Source organism: Panthera pardus, unplaced genomic scaffold, assembly GCF_024362965.1.
Source record: "Panthera pardus isolate Hobbes unplaced genomic scaffold, ASM2436296v1 HiC_scaffold_22, whole genome shotgun sequence".
Lineage (NCBI taxonomy): Eukaryota > Metazoa > Chordata > Mammalia > Carnivora > Felidae > Panthera > Panthera pardus.
Window position 1 is genome coordinate 54,401,516 of NW_026526788.1, and position 17,475 is coordinate 54,418,990.

The following is a 17,475-nucleotide window of genomic DNA, read 5'->3' on the forward strand; positions in this document are numbered from 1 at the left end:
GATGGATGCCTGCTGGAATGGAGGGGACAGAACTCTTCCACATCAATGTTAATGGAAGCCATGGCTGACATGCAGTGACTTTTAAAGCTACTTTCATTACAACAAACCAAAAAACCTGAAAAACCATCATACATGGGAAAAAAACAAAAGCACAGATCCTAGACCTAAGTTTCCTCATCTGGCTCCAGGCACTTATAAAAAACATTAAAGACTGAGACTGTCATTGGATTGTGCAAAAGAAAGCTGACAATAATGGGTGACAGAAATGAAGATTTCTATTGTATTCATACTAACAGGAAAAAAAAAATCTAAGACAGTGGGGTCCTCAGCTATAGGCAACAGGTGGACAAGTCCATGACTTTCTGTTTCAGCTCACTTCACTCAAGGACATTCTGGCACAATACCACAACATCACTGTGGATAACACTGTGAAGATTATGGAGAAAGAGAAGAGCAGCAGGAAATGAAAGAGCAAAACCTGAGAGGATATATACATATAACATCACCTATGCCAAATAACATCTGTGTAAATGTGGGATCAGAGGCAGCAAAGGTGTCTGAAGATAGTAACTTGGGGAGTTCAATTTTTTCAGTTGTTTTGTGAAGTGACTATTAGCTGCTTTGTAACATTTACATGTTTCTAGTGTGTAGTTGTATCGATGATTAAAAATACAATTGAAAAAGTACAATGTGGAAAGAAGGCTCTAGAACATTTGGAGCAACCACTAAAAATGTAGAAGTTCCATAAAGACTGGAACCATGGTTGATTTGTTCACCACAGTATCCCCAATGCCTAGCATACTTCTTCGTACACTGTAAGTGCTCAATAAATATTTGCTGAATGAATGAAAACCCACCAAAAGCATCTTTCTTTCCTTCAGTGTTTATTAGAAATTTATTGTAGAAGGCAACCAGGTGCAAAGAGAGGCAAGCCACCTGAAGTCAAAGAAGCCCATGAAATAAAGACATCTAACTTTTCTGTCTTCGGGAAAAGTATAAGCACTTAGAGTAGTAGCTAGAAGAATTATCAGTATAGGGGCGCCTGGGCAGCTCAGTCGGTTAGGCATCTGACTTCGGTTCAGGTCATGATCTTGTGGTTAGGGATTTGAGTCCCATGATGGGCTCTGTGCTGACAGCTCGGAGCCTGGAGCCTGCTTCCGATTGATTCTGTCTCCCTCTCTCTCTGCCCTTCCCCTGCTCACTCTCTCTCAAAAATGAATAAAAAACATTAAAAAAAAGAATTATTAGTACCATAACAAGTACTAATAATTACTGAGAATGACACTACATTAAATGCTTTTCATGTGACTTTCTCATTGACTTTTTCCAAAAACCCTCTCAAGTAGGCACTGATACTATCTTCTTTTTTCATATGAGGAGACTGAAGCACAAAAAAGTTAGACCAAAAGACTTTCTCCAGGTTTCCCAACTAACAAGTGATGGAGTTAAGACTGTATCTTGGCAGTCTGGCTCTAGAGCCCCCGCTCATCACCCTCTTGCTCCACGGCAATCACTCTCACGGGCCCCACACCTCTCTAAAAAGGTGAGTCTCTCACCTGGGCGGCACAGATGCTGTACTGGGTAAACATGGCCTCATACAAGGCCATCAGCCCACTCTGTCCGGCGGCTGCACAGGCTCGTGCTTCTAAGACTGGAATTGCCTGTAACACACAAATAGATATGGTGTGACTGGGAGTGAGGGAAGGAGGCCTGCGGACCCCTGTTACAGGGTGTGGGGAAGCACCACTCACCATCTCTTTCAACTGGTTCTGCCCTGAGTGCAGGGCCTGTCGCACGCTCTGAGACAGAAGGATCTCATGGCGCAAGCGTTGCTTGCCAAAGGCCACGGCTCCACTGGTCACCAGCATCATCTCTCGGCCTTGATTCTGTAGCACTGACACCTGACATCGACGAAGGAAAAGGCACCACAAATCACTGTTATCATGTCCTTCCTCTCTTCAGAGAGGTAGAGTCTACCTTACCGGCACAAGAGACTCAGGTAGGGTAGACAGACAATTGGGTGGATCCCAGATGCTGACTTATGGACCAGCTGGGCTGGCTGTGGAAGAATCACCCAGGTTGTTTGGTAAAAATACAGATTCCTACATGCTGCCTCAAATCTGATGAGGAGGTAGCAGAGATCAGAAATTTTTAATAAGGAGATTCTGGTGTGCAGGCAGATTTGACATCCACAGAACTTGATGGTATCTGTTGGAATCTATAATGCAGAAGGCCTAGTTGTTCCAGAAAAAGAAGTCTAAGAATTGCAGTGTAAACTTAGCAGATGGCTTCTTAGGTTCTAAGGTATAACCTGGGAGATTGAGGCTCTTTCTGTGGTATGTTGATCCCTATGAGTCCCCTTGGGCTAAAGCAGGGACAGATGCTGACCTTGTCCTGCTCTGTCTACCTAGAACTAGCTGTGGTCACTTTGTTCCCTACTTTGGACAGATCTACATTGAAAGAATCAAAGATTCAAGCTGCAAATAGAGTCCATATTCCTAACATGTCCATTCTTCCTGATGTTTGAGCCCTATAAGCTGGCTCAGGAACTCACAAACACCTGTGATAAACCATGATTATAAAAAATAACTTTTTATAGTAGAAAATTTCATACTTAACCATAGTGGTAAAAACAGCTTTATAAATCCCCATGTACCCATCACCTAGCTTCAACAACTATTTCTCAGGGCAATTTCCCACTCTCTAGTACTGCCTTTACAGCTAGCCTCCCCATTATTTTAATACAAACAAATCCCAGGCCCTAGATATATTATTTCATCTATAAATATTTCAGCAGCACTGTAATTGCTAAAAGACAGGGAATATATATGCATAGCCTCCCCCCAAAAAAGCCACTGTCACCTAAAACATTTCAATTAACTCTTTAATATAAAAGATCCAGGGGCTCCTGGGTGGCTCAGTTGGTTAAGCGTCCAACTCTTGGTTTTAGCTCAGGTCATGATCTCACAGTTTTTAAGTTTGAGCCCCACATTGGGCTCTGTGCTGACAGCATGGAGCCTGCTTGGGATTCTATCTCCCTCTCTCTCTGTCCTCCCCTCTGCCTCTCTAATCCCTGTTACTCAAAAATAAATAAACATTAAGGAAATACATATATATAAAAGATCTGATCAGTGTTCACACTGACCCAATTTTTTTAGCTTGTCAAATGACTGAGGGGACCAGAGATGGGAAGTTCAAGCGAGAGTGTAGTTATTCTTGAGGCCTCCTAGGAGAGTTGGTACTAAGCCTGAGCCTTCATGAGTGGTAGGATTTGCACCAACAGAGGGGAAATGTTCCCTGCTGCTAAGTGCACAGTGTGAGTGGTGCCCATGGAGTTGTGTGATTCTAAGGAAGGGGAGGCTCTAAGAGTGAATTCCAGGTGGGGGACAAGGACAGGAATGAGTACGTCATGTTGGTGGGCCAGAGAGGAAGTAAGCCTGAAAGTGGTGGTGGTCTCACCAGGGAGAATGGGAAATGAAGTGGATCATTTCATTAGGCAAGAAGCCATGTAGAGGAATTGTGGTGGTCTCCAAAGCAGACTGAAGATATTGTGCAGAGGAGAAACTTGATGAAAACAGTGGGAAGACTCCAGTAATGATTTGCTTAGGTCGCCAGATACCCACAGACCTCATGGAAGGGCTTTCTAGATCAGGGCACTACTAATATGCAGAGTCAACTGTCTTATCCAAGGCATCTGACCATGATAGACAGACTCAGGAGCCAACAAAGTGGCCTCCACTGGCTGGCCAAAGATTGCAAGATACAAACATCAATAAAGGTTTGGGCCCACTTGCTTGATTACTTACTGCCTTGAACAATCACCTAAGTGCTTTGGAAGTCCTGATTCTGGCTCCCCAAGGGCAGAGATAACAGTTACACGTCTGTGAAGTCTCTCACAATGTAGCCTTTTTATACATATCTGTTCAACTGAATTGATCTGATGGACTAAATCCGAGAGGCTGACTTGATAAAACTGCTTAATACAAAAAATATTGAAAAGAAAATTCCATCAAGTTTTAGTTAGCAGTCACCAACTCATCAGAGAAACTGTTTTTTAAAAACTAAAAATATGGTCATGGAGGACACAGTTGAGTTACAGATAGAATGAAAAAGTTCTAGTTTTATCTCCATAATGCCTGGATGTCTGGTTTTTGACTCTCGGTCAGGAGCTGGCAAACTATACGCAGCAAGTCAAATCTCACCTGCACCTGGTTTTGTAAATAAACTTTTTACTAGAACACAGCTATGTCCATTCATTTACATATTGTCTATGGTTGCTTTTGTGCTACCATGGTAGAGACATGTATTTGAGACAGAGACCATCTGGCCTACAAAGCCTAAAATGTTTACTATCTGGCCTTCTGTAGAAAAAGTTTCCTATAGAAAAGTTTACTGATACCTGCTCTTGGCAAAGATAGGTAGTGGATCTGCAATGTGATGTTTGAAGTCTAAAAGTCCCATGTTGACCCCTAAGGTCAGTTTCTTTACTGATAGTCTACAGTCAGCCTGGCTTGTTGGCATAGTCAGTGGGACATAAAATCCCCAATGGAAACTTCTGCTTGGAGCCCTTCCAAAGGTTAAGTAAGATTCCCTGTACAAAGATCTCTTTGTGATTCGATGTGAGACAGACTGTGCAAATAAATACCTTGGGGGGCTTGTGCACAGATGTCTCTTGGACACCCGATGCTTGCTTGTACTCTCTCTCTCTTGCTGCCTTATAACCTTTGCCTTTAAATGAAAGTCTTACATGGGTATCCCTGTGGAGTTTGATAAGTCTTTTCAAATATCTGAACTTGGAAAATCTTTGCAATGATAGCTCATATTTATTTCAATATTATTGGCCTAATTAAAAAATAAAAGGCTTAGCAAAACAGGAACAAAAAAAAACCTTAGCAAAACAGGAACAAAAAAAAGCTCAACATCCATCTGGATACTCAACCCTGACTACATGTTAGTCACCCAGGGAACTTTAAAAATCCAGGTGCTTGAGCCCCACCCCAGAGACTGAGCGTGAAGCCAGGCCCCTTAGACAATTTTAATGTGCAGGCAGAATTAAGAATTACTGACATGTACAGCTCCTTATCACTAAGAAGCCTGAGGCATGAAATGTATGAAATCAATTTTACTCCTTGACATCCCCCTTTGCTTGCCCTGGGATGTGGGGTCCACTGGTACCTTCACTGGCAAAGGGAGTTTTCAGATTGTGTTAAATCTATTACACTCAGAATACTTTTACAAGCTGATAAACCTGAACTGATGGTTAGGGTGGGTTAGGAATACAGTCAGGGTTGAAAAAGACAAACAAACAAAACTGAACTGAGAGCTTAAAAACTCCATTATTATTTTTGTTCACCAGAATTTTCCATCTTGGCAATTACCTGCTCAACAATAGATGCCAGGCGCCCCAGTGCAAGGCCACACTCATCCCCCCGGGTTACTACGGCACTTCCAAGTTTCACCACGATTCTCTTGGCATGCTTCAGCTCACTGCGGTGGGCAAAAGACTTGCCATGTGTACGACTGAGGGGGACAGTGATAAAGGGGATGTTGCTCCAAGAACGAACATGTCTGATGGCTGAAGGCTGGACACGGTCTGTAGCTCCCAAAGTCAAATGCGAGCAAAAAGAGAAATGTATAACTTCTCATTAAAAAGATAAATATACAATATTAATCAGTTTAGCCAAAAAAATAGCTTTATCATTCTTGATGGAGTAAAATCAGTATATCAAAAGGCAGTATATCCAGCATGTTCTTATTCCAGTATTGTGTGGAGTTTACACCCAGTACAGGTCCCAGATACACTCAAACACTGTGAACAATTTAAACAAAACAATCTTTCCTGAAGACATGTTGGCAAAATGTATCAAAAGTCTTAAAAATGTTCACATCTTTTGATGTAGTAATTCTAAGTTCAAAAATTTATTCTGGGGTGCCTGGGTGGCTTAGTTGAGCATCCGACTTCGGCTCAGGTCATGATCTCACCACTTGTGAGATCGAGCCCCGTGTTGGGCTCTGTGCTGACAGCTCAGAGACTGGAGCCTGCTTCGGATTCTGCGTCCCGCTCTCTCTGCCCCTCCTTCGCTCATGCTCTCTCTCTCTCTCAAGAATAAATAAAACATTAAAAAAAATTTTTTTTAATTTATTCTAAAAGACCAACTGGAGATGGAGACAAAGAGATTTATCACAAGCCTGTTCATCAGTGTTATACATAATAGGAAAAATCACAAGTGGAGTAAACACCAAAAAAAGTCAGAAGGATTAATGAACTTTCTAAGAATTTTTAATAACATAGGAAAACGCTCATGATATGTTAGTTCCCCCTATGTGTCTAAATGCATGGAAAAAAGATGAAAATAAATCAAAATGTTAATGTTTTTATTTTTTATTGAATTACAGGTGATTTTAATTTTCTTCCTAATTCTTATCTATGTCTTTCAAATTTAAGCAACAAAACACATTGTTTTCATCATCAGGGAAAAAAAAGCGTGCTTTTAAAGAAATCACACCATTATAAAAAAGAGAGTGAGCCTGACTAGCAAAGACATTAAAGAACAAAGTAATTGGTACTGGCACAAAAACAGACAATCAGATCAATGGAACAGAATAGAGAACCCAGAAATGGACCCACAAATGTATGGCCAACTAATCTTTGACAATGCAGGAAAGAATATCCAGTGGAATAAAGACAATCACTTCAGCAAGTGGTGCTGGGAAAACTGGACAGCGACAGGCAGAAGAATGAACCTGGACCACTTTCTTACACCACAGACAAAATGTGATGGAAGACCTAAACGTAAGACAGGAAGTCATCAAAATCCTCGAGGGGAAAGCAGGCAAAAACCCCTTTGACCTTGGCCGCAGCAACTTGTTACTCAACACGTCTCTGGAGGCAAGAGAAACAAAAGCAAAAATGAACTATTGGGACCTCATTAAAATAAAAAGCTTCTGCACAGCAAAGGAAACAATCAGTAAAACTAAACGGCAACCGACAGAATGGGAGAAGATATTTACAGACGACACATCAGATAAAGGGTTAGTATCCAAAATCTATAAAGAACTTATCACAGTCAATACTCAAAAAAACAAATAATCCAGTGAAGAAATTGGCAAAAGACATGAATAGACACTTCTCCAAAGAAGACATCCAGATGGCCAACCGACACATGAAAAATGCTCAACATCACTCATCATCAGGGAAATACAAAGCAAAACCACAATGAGATACCAACTCACACCTGTCAGAATGGCTAAAATGAACAACTCAGGAAACAACAGATGTTGGTGAGGATGTGGAGAAAGGGGAACCCTCTTGCATTGTTGGTGGGAATGCAAACTGGTGCTACCACTCCGGAAAAGAGTGTGGAGGTTTCTCAAAAAATTGAAAACAGAACCCTACAACCCAGCAATTGCACTACTAGGTATTTATCCAAGGGATACAGGTATGCTGTTTGAAAGGGGCACATGCACCCCAACGTTTAGAACAGCACTATCAAGAATAGCCAAAGTATGGAAAGAGCCCAAATGTCCATCGATGGATGAATGGATAAAGAAGAAATGGTACACACACACACACACACACACACACACACACACACACACAATGGAGTATTACTTGGCAATCAAAAAGAATGAAATCTTGCCATTTATAACTGCATGGCTGGAATTAGAGGGTATTATGCTAAGCAAAATTAGAGAAAGACAAATATCATATGGCTTCACTCATATGAGGACTTTAAGATATGAAACAGGGAAGGGAAACAAAAATAATATAAAAACAGGGAGGGGGACAAAACATAAGAGACTCTTAAATATGGAGAACAGAGGGTTACTGGAGGGGTTGTGGAAGGGGGGACGGGTTAAATGGGTAAGGGGCATCAAGGAATCTACTCCTGAAATCACTGCTGCACTATATGCTAATTACTTGGACGTAAATTAAAGAATAAACAAATTAAAAAAAAAAAGAACAAAGTAATTGGTATGAGTGGTAAAAAATCATAACCAATCCACCTATAAGTTTTCTCTCCGACATGGTAGCCTGATTTTAGGTGTCTATAACAATGATTAAAAAACCTGACAGCTTTCTAAAGGACAAGGAGTGTTGGAGTCAGACACTTTCAATCCCTTTGGATATCTGCTTAAAAGCAATCCTTTCCTGATTCTTTCTTCTTGCAACACTACACAGGATTTCTAAGGAAGCAAATATTGCGCGCGCGTGCGCGCGCACACACACACACACACACACACACACACACATATTGCATAAAGTCAAAAAAGTAAATCAGTAAGAGCTGAATGGCAAGCACTGAATCCCTTCCCCACTTCTCACAGATGTAACTCCTCCTCCTGGCTGCTTAATAATTACCCATTAGCCCTTTCTCTCACAAATTAAGAGACTCTGAGCAGAGCACACCGCCACCAGTCAAAAAACTATGTTTCCCTAACTTTCTTGTACAGCTAGACACTGCCATGTGACTAAGTTCTGGTTAATGAGATACATATGAAAATGTTATGGGGATTTCTAGAAATTTCCTTCAAAAGAGAAGTGCTTCCTTCTTCCCTTCATCCATCCAGCTGCTTAGAACACGGGTATGAGGCTGGAGCTCCAACATAATTTTAGACTGTAAGGAAAACATCAAGAACTTTGGAGTAACTAAAAAGGAGGAGTGTGGATGCCTAATGATTTCACAGAGCTATTCTGAAAGCCCTGGATTGCCTCCCTTCTTAGAGAACCTCAGGTTCCTTTCAAAAGAGAGAGGGATGCCTGGATGGCACAGTTGGTAGAGCATATGACTCTTGATCTCGAGGTTCTAAGCTTGAGCCCCACGTTGGGTGTAGACATTACTTAAAAATAAAAATCTTTAGGGGTGCCTGGGTGGGTCAGTTGGTTAAGCATCTGGCTCTTGACTTCAGCTCAGGTCATGATCTCATGGTTCATAAGTCTGAGGCCCACATTGGGCTCCATGCTGGCAGTACAGAGCCTACTTGGGATTCTCGCTCTCCTCTTTCTGCACCCCGCCCCCCAAAATAAATACATACACTTAAAAAAAACCTTTAAAAAAAAAAAAGAGTGAGAAACAGACTTCTATCCTGTTTGAGCCATTTTAATTTGGGATTTTCTATTATGCACACCTGACCTAACTGTAACTGATACTGAAGAATGAGTGCACAGGCAGAAAGGCAAATGAAGCCTTGCTGATGGATGGTCTTACTCACAGCAAATGGACATTCTCTTGGTGGGACTCCTTGATTACAAGAAGGAAGTCAAGATGAGTAATACAGGTCCTCAACAGGACTAAACTTTATGTACCTCCTCCTCAAAGAGTTCTCTATGTGTCATTACAGGCAATTCATAAAAATTTGAATGAATTACTGTAGTAATCATTCCAAGCCACTTTTTGGACCATTATTCTAAAATGGTACTATTGCAAAGTAACTTACTCCACTCGAATCAACCATTATCACCCTCCTTTACACTGACAGACAGATTTCCCAGCTATCTCTAGACCCACCACCTCTAACTCCTGACCACTAACTTCTCTAACTATAATGTGACTTCTATCATTTTCTCTATGCTGTAACAACGGTGGGTAAAGCGCGCAGAATCTTATTCTCGTGGACCAGAAGATCATGTGTGTTCTCCTCCCCTCTGCTTCCTTCACACACAAATCTTAGAATGAACATTTTTAATGAAGCAGTAAAGAGTCCTTTTTTGTGTCTCTTAAATTACCATTTTTAAAAGTGATTATGCTTCAGCTTTGTGGAGATACAAGATGATACGGTCTTTTTTTTTTTTTAAAGAATTTTTTTTTAACGTTTATTTATTTTTGAGACAGAGAGGGACAGAGCATGAACGGGGGAGGGTCAGAGAGAGAGGGAGACACAGAATCTGAAACAGGCTCCAGGCTCTGAGCAGTCAGCACAGAGCCCAACGCGGGGCTTGAACTCACGGACTGCGAGTTCGTGACCTGAGCCGAAATCGGACGCTTAACCGACTGAGCCACCCAGGTGCCCCAATATGGTCTTTTTTCACAACAGCTTGCAGTCTAGTTCCTGGCACAAAGCTGCTCACTAGGTCCATCCTCTGGGATAGAACTGGGACTCGGCACCTTACTGGACGCACAGGTGAGTTGTCTCTTCCTGCTGTGGGAGTCCCAGGGACTGCAGGGCTGGTTTGTGTTGGGGCTAAGTTCTGTGGAGAGTTCCCTTTTTTCACTGAGTTCACCAATACAGGTACTGTGGCTCAGTTTCCAGGGATATTATCACAAGCAACATATACATCTAGGTTTAAGCTTAAAAGCTGTACACATAATAATTCTGGCCTCAATGACTTATAGACAGGGGGTGGTAGAGGGAGAGACTTACTCCTCTTCGGTGTGGATCTGGGATCATTAGCGACTATTTACAAAGCTCTGGGCTACACCCAAGTATCATGCAACCCTTTGATAGCTATCAGGACTAGGACTGATAGCCATTTTTCTTTCCTGTCCCTGAAGGGCTTATCCTGTCCTGGAGAGTGCTGAGCATGGGTGGGGCAGCGTAAGAGGGTACCTTAGGGGCACAGGTAGTGACAAGCTTGTCAGTCCAGGTGATCAAATGGCAGAAACCAATCACAATCTAGCAGACCAGGTTAGCATGAAAAAGGTTCCTGACCCACAATCTTTATCAGCAGAGATACTAGCACACCTTGGTGCCAGGCGGTCAAGGGTCATTCTGGCTGCAGCCAAGTGGGTCACAGCCGATCAGAGCTGACAAAGTTCAACAAGAAGAAACAACTATGAATAAGGTTTCAAGCAAATGAAGCCTCAGTCACATCCAGTGGATTCTAGCACCAGGGAGAGTTCTGTGGGACCCAGGGCTTTTTGGGTTTCCTGTTCAGCAATGCTTGTACCCTGCCAGATTGACCCTACCCTTCCTGGGGGCATTTTTTATGTTCTAGAGTATCACACTTTTTAGGGTCCATACTGAGGACCACGAAGGCCTTGATTAGTTAGAAAAAAACCTAAGATTACCCTGGATGGGTAATCTCTTCCCATCTTCTAAGGAACCTTTAGGGTTCTAGGTTCCTCAGAAAAGCCATCTCCTCCTGGTTAGAATGAGGGGATACTGAGTGTGTGTGTGTGTGTGTGTACATGTGTCTGGAGTGGGGTGAGAAGAAGGTTGTCCATATTCCTCAAAAGTGCCACACACCATACACCAAGGGAAGAGAAGTAAGCTACCCTTTCAGCATTATGCACTGATGCTCAGCAATCAATGAGCCTGTGTTCCAGGCCTGAACAAGAGGGGACCCTGATAGGATTTCTATCTCCCTTCCTGGCCTTCCATTTCCTTCTGTGTTTACATGTACATACTTTCTCACTTTGCTTTTCTTATTTCTTTTCTGCTCTTCTGCTTATCATGTCAGTGAACACAGGGCTCCAGAATCCAGAAAAATCTGGACACAAAATTGAAAAATCTAGGGAAAAGATCAGAAAGTGCCTCTTTCTGTGAATGAGACCAATGAGAATAAGCAATAGTAAAAACTATAAAAATACTGAATATTTAGTATATACAGAGAATTGTGTTAGGTATTCACACACCTTTTACAGAGGCAGAGGATATATAAAAGGACGAGTATAGGTTCTGGAGCTAGACTGACTGGATTGGAATCTCAACCCTTGTGCTTATTTGCCATTACCTCACCTGTTGTAGGGGATAAAACAACTTGATGCATGAACAAAAACTGGCACAAAATAAAGACTCCATAAATATTAGCTGGTATTATAAAAAAAGGGTGTCAGCTATTGTTATCAGCATCACACTGAATTCTCGTGAGTTAAGTATTATTACGAGTTAGTTGTTAGTATTATCACTCATTTTATAAGTAAGGAAACTGAGGCCCAGAGAAGCTGAGTAACTTGTTAACATTACCAGACTGCAAAAATGGCCACAATACCTTAAAGCTTCTCCCATCAACAGATGGATTCTGTTTTCCCATCCTGACTCTGGGCCAGCACTATGACTTGTGTTGACTACTACAATGTAGCAGAAGTAACACTGCATAAATTCTGAACTTAGGCCTCAAGAGGTCTTGTGGCTTCCCTGCATGTTCTACTTGGGAACCCTGAAAGCATCATATGAAGAAGCCGTATTTAGCCTGCTGGAGGATGAGAGGCCACATGGAACAGAGATGATTCATCATCCCAGCAGAGGCTACCCAGACCTCAACAATCAGACCTGAGCCAGTGAGTTCTGACACAGACACAGAACCACCCTGCAGCCGAGCCAGGCCCAACACAAAATTGTGACCTAAATCTACAGTTGTTTTATGTAACTAAGTTACTTAGTAAGTAAGTAGCACAGCTAGTTTTAAAACTCAGGGAACCTGGCTCTAGACCCTGATCCTTTATCCCTTATATTCTTCTTTATGTGAATGGGAAATAGAGGGTTTTTTCCTCTGGATAGTGATAAGTTTGATTAGTTGATAAGTATGACCTCTTACAATAAGATCTAGAGACAGATTACTGATAAGATTTACTTGATATCAGGGAAAACAGCCCCGCAAAACATGACAAATAGCTTTCCAACAAACGCTGCTGGAATCACTAGATGTCCACAGGCAAAACCATGAACCCTGACCTAAACCTTACACCTTCTACAAAAATTAACTCAAAATGGATCACACTTCTAAATTTAAAATGTAAAACTATAGAACTTCTAGAAAAAACACAGGAGAAAATCTTCAGGATCCAGGGCTACACAAAGCTTAGACTTGACCCCAGACACACAATCAGTGAAAGAAAACACTGATAAATGGGACGTCATCAAAACAAAAAGACCTTTCCTTTGTGAAAGATCCTGTTGAAGGACTGAAACAACAAGCTATGTGTAAACTGGGAGAATATCCTTCAAACCAAGGGTCTGCCAAGGACTAGTATCTAGAAAGTAAAGGACTCCAAAATCTCAACAATAAAAAAACAATCTATTTAAAAATGAGAAAGAAATGTTTCACTAGAGAGGATATAAAGACAGCCAACTAGCACAAGAGAAGATGTTCAACATCATTAGCCATTAGGGAAAAGCAAGTTAAAACCACACTGAAGGTATCCTTTCACACCTATCATGATGGCTAAAATCAAAGAATGACAACATCAAATGTTGGGGAAGATGAAGAGAAAGGGCACTACTCATACGCTGCTGGGGTGAATGTAGACTGGTACAGCCATTCTGCAAAAAGTGTTTAGTAGCTTCTTATAAAACTAAACATGCAACTACCATATGACCCAGCAATTGAACTCTTGGGCATTTATCTCAGAGAAATGCAAACTCTGTCCACACAAAATCCTGTACACAAATGCTCACAGCAGCCTTATTCATAACAGTCAAAACTGAAAACAACCAGATGCCCTTCAATGGATGAATAGTTACACTAACTGTGGTATACTCATACCATTAAATACTATTAAGTAATAAAAAAGAACCAACGTGGATGGCTCTCCAGAGAATTATGCTGAGTAAAAAAATCCATCTCCAAAGATCACATACTGTATGACTTCACTTACATAACATTTTTTGAAATGACAAATTATAGAAATGGAGAATAATTAGTGATTGCCAGAGGTTAGGGATGGGGAGGAGGGGCATAGCTATAAAGAGAAACGTGAAGGATGTTGTGGTGGAAACATTCTTATATTGACTATATCAATGCCAATATCTGGGTTGAGATATTGGAAAAACATGTAAAGGGCATCAGGATCTCTCTGTATTAGTTCTTACAACAGCACATGAATCTATAATGGGCTGAAAATTCAAAACTTAGTTACAAAAAAAAAGTAATGAACAAAAATAGCCTGTAGAAATTTTTGGGAGAACTACAGGTAACACCTTACTTGAAAAACTTTTAATTACTTAATCAGGCAGAAAAAACTACACAAAATTAATGTGTACAACTTAATGATTCTGTAGATAAGTATATACCTGTGAAACGATCACCACGATTAATGCCATAGAGCTATCACCTCCAAAAGTTTCACTTTATTGATAAGTACAAACACTTTCACCAGTAGGCTGCTTCCTTGCTTACTGTCTTTGCCCAATTCTGCCAAGTTACTTTTTTTTTTCTCCTTTAAAACCTTGCTTGAAACACACTTCCAAACTTCTCATATATGTCTAAGTTTTCTATGGTACATACGAGATCTGGAGAGGGCTGTGGACTGGACCCAGGGCAGGAGATGCTGGCGGAAGGCCTGGAACCCAGAGCGGTAGACCTGACTCAACATGATGCGATGTGGTCACTGATCAAAGTATCTGTCGAAAGCAGTTTTAAAAAAGATGAACGTGAAAACAAGACACAATTAATTTTATTTTCTTCCACTTCCTCATACTCTCAGAGCAAGAATTGGACTCTTCTGCTCCAACTCCTCTGTATCAGGGACACTTCCACCTGCTCTGTATGTAGAAAAGAGACAACAAATGGCTCCTTCCCAGGTCCCAACTCTATCCTTCCTTTCCTAGGACCTTAGTTTTTATGTAAGCAAATGAAAACTACGGATTATAAATGTTTATAAATGTTCGGAGTGGCAAAAAGGTACAATGTTGCTGTATGGATACTTAATCTTCACTACAATTCCTACACGATTAGGGAGTCTTAAACAAACAAAAAACAGATCTAACATGCAATCAGTGGCCTTCTCTACCTTCCTGCTATCACCTCCCAAAAGAACTCTGTAAACCATGTATTTCAAATGTCTGCTTGACCCTAGCTGACACAAGAAGAGGCTGGAAAGGCCAGAGGCTACTGCCATCTTTGTCCCTCCTGCCCACAGAAATCTAAAGCACACTCTTGCATCCCTGGGAGGGGGTGCCATGCCTGTGAATGACTGGCATTTCAAATGACTACGGGCACATCTTGTGGAGGATGAGCACATGGCTAGAAAAAAACGAGCTGGGAATATGGTAGTTATGGATTATGGTTAGGGGCTCCCTCCTACATATACTCAGAGAATAAGTCACTCATTATTGCAGCTCTCATGCTAAAGAGAATTGCTGTTTTCACAAGATAAGAAAGATACTGCACTCTCTTTGCTTGCAGGCTTCTTTTTAGCTTTTGCTGTATAGATTGGACGGATTTTTTCCAACCCTCTTGAATGTGTTTCAAAAGACCAGCAGTCAGCCCCATAGTAAAGTGAAACAAGGAGTGGCATGTGTTGCTCTACAATTTATACTGCCCAAAGGCACACAAAGGGGAGAGAAGAGATTGGCAGGATACATCTATTGTAAAAGACAGGTCATCCAATAGGCATCAGAAAGTGCTAAGTGCTGTGACTTCAGCACTTTGTTGACTTCAGTTTATGACAGTCTGGAAGATCCCAAGAGAAAATTATTTGCATAACACTGAGCATGACAAAAGCCCACGGTCTTGTGTGCTGCTTATATAAATCCCTTCAGTAATTGTTGCTAAACAATTATTTACATACAAATTCTCTAAGAGGAACACCAAACGAGTAAAATAATCAAATTGTGACACTAAAATTCCAGTTCCATCTCCTTCATGAAAACTTCCTCGGCAACCCTAGCATCCGAGGTTGGATATAATTCTACAGATCGGCTTGTAACTGCTTCATGTATTACTGTTGCTTTTCCCAACAGGATCATAAAGTTCCCACTGACAGCATGGTAAACTGTACAGGGAACATAGATTTTGGAGTCGGACAGATTTGGGTTCCAGCTCTGCACTTGCTAGCTGTGTGCCTTTTGGAAGGTTACTCACCTAGATTTCTAAGCCTCAGTTTCCTCTTTTGTAAATCAGGAACGGTAACAGTAAGGACCTCGTGGGATTATTGCGAGAATTAAATGAGACAATACGTGGAATGCGTGGGAGCAGCACATGCTCAACAAATGTCAGTTGTGCTCCTTCTTTGAGGCACTAAGGATGGCCTACCACTTCCTCTTTATTTCCTTCAGGATGTGTCACGGGCACAAGAATTCAATAAATATTCTGACAGACATAATCACTAATTATACTGACTGTGTACCTCTCTCTTATCTAAGAGTAACTGAGAGCTCTGAAAGTTCAAGGTCACTAACTTACTAGGTTCAGCGCTGACCTAAAACCCAGCCTTCCTGGCCTCTCCCCTGTAACACACGGCCTCTGACTGCAATGGATGCTCTCAATAAGCAGACAGCTGATTCCAGGGAGCAAAGGGTACGTTGTGTCTGTGTGTCTAGACTCCATGTCATCCATTGGAAAAAGTTTCCATGTTTTGACTCAGGACATTTCTCAAGTACCTCTTTTACTCGTTTTAAACAGAATGCCCTTATCTTACTGACTTAGAGAACTGAACCTTAGTCCCAACAAACTTCACCCAGGAACACGGGCTTGGTATAAGGCTCACCACTCCAAGACAAAGACCCGGTGACACATCTCGCCCCCTCAGAGAGCAGGGGCGAATGATGCGGGGGGGGGGGGGGGGGAGGGAAGGGGGCGGGGAGTCTGGCGCGCCCTGGCGTGCCACACTGCAAAGGGCGGTCGTGAGCGAACTCCCCCGCTGCTGGGGGCCTGGTTTTGAAAGGGAGGGGGTGACGAAAGCCCAGGCGGGCCGCGGGGGACCGCACACGGAGGCCGCCGACAGTCGGCGTGTGGCCAGTTACAAACCAGGGCACATCACCAGCAGCGAGGCAGGTGCACTGGAAGCTGGCTCCGGACTCGCGGAGCGAGAGGTGTCCGCCGAGCCTTCGGGCCTCCACTGAAGGAGCCCTCAGCTCCTCCGTGTGGCTGTACTCAAGGGCGACCGCGGAGGTCGGGTGTCCCAAGCTCCTAAGACCCTAAGGCCTCCCCGCCCGGCCACCTGGGAGCGTCCCGGCGGGCAGCGCGCCCCGGGCTGCTCAGCCAGCCGCCATCGGTCTGCGCGCGCCCGCGCCCACACCCACACCCACTCGCCGGGTCGGCCTCCCGCCCGGCAGGAGCCCTCGCAGCCCCCGCGGGCCGGCGCGCACCCCTTTCCCCGCAGCGGGCCAGGCGCCGCATCAGCCCCCGCAGAGGCGCCGGCGTCGCGCCATCCCCGCCGCCATCCCCGCCGCCGAGTGCCTACCTCACAACCAGCACCCGACCCCGCCGCACCGCCGGCACTGCACGCCGGGCCGCTTCTGGCGCCGGCTTACTCCCCTTTTGCTTCCGTCCACGTCCCGCAAGATGACGTTACGTCAGCGGCGGTGGAGTAAACGCAGGCCGCGGGGCCTCCGCTGCTGACGTGGGGCGAAGGGCCAAGCCGGAGCTACGCCGCGGCAATCGCGTAGGCGCCTTGGAGAATACGGTCTGCGCTCCACGTGGCGCGCCCCGCCCCGCCCCAAGGCCTCGGCAGACGCCGGGAGGCGGGGCTCCACATCTCCGGTGCACGTCCACGTCCCTTAGGGAACGGGGGAAGGGGCGGGGGGCCCACGGGGCTTCCCAGGGAGGCGGGAAAGGAGCCTGACTCAAGTAGCTGCTGGTAGGTACGCCAA

The 17,475-nt window shown here is 43.4% G+C and overlaps 1 protein-coding gene across 4 annotated transcripts in view; it reads right to left on the minus strand.

Moving 5' to 3' along the window:
• ALDH18A1 (aldehyde dehydrogenase 18 family member A1) overlaps positions 1-17,236 on the minus strand; it is a 41,651-nt gene extending 24,415 nt beyond the window's left edge. Inside the window, exons 1-5 of one of the 4 annotated variants that reach the window (XM_053909773.1) lie at positions 17,067-17,236; positions 14,168-14,283; positions 5,379-5,599; positions 1,752-1,901; positions 1,557-1,661 (exon numbers count right to left, since the gene is read on the minus strand). In XM_053909773.1, coding sequence (XP_053765748.1) covers positions 1,557-1,661; positions 1,752-1,901; positions 5,379-5,599; positions 14,168-14,255 — 564 coding nt within the window. In that variant the 5' untranslated portion in view covers positions 14,256-14,283; positions 17,067-17,236. The remainder of the gene's footprint in view (positions 1-1,556; positions 1,662-1,751; positions 1,902-5,378; positions 5,600-14,167; positions 14,284-17,066) is intronic. The other 3 variants (XM_019445202.2, XM_019445205.2, XM_019445204.2) reach the window with 3 other exon arrangements.
• Positions 17,237-17,475: the final 239 nt, after the last annotated feature.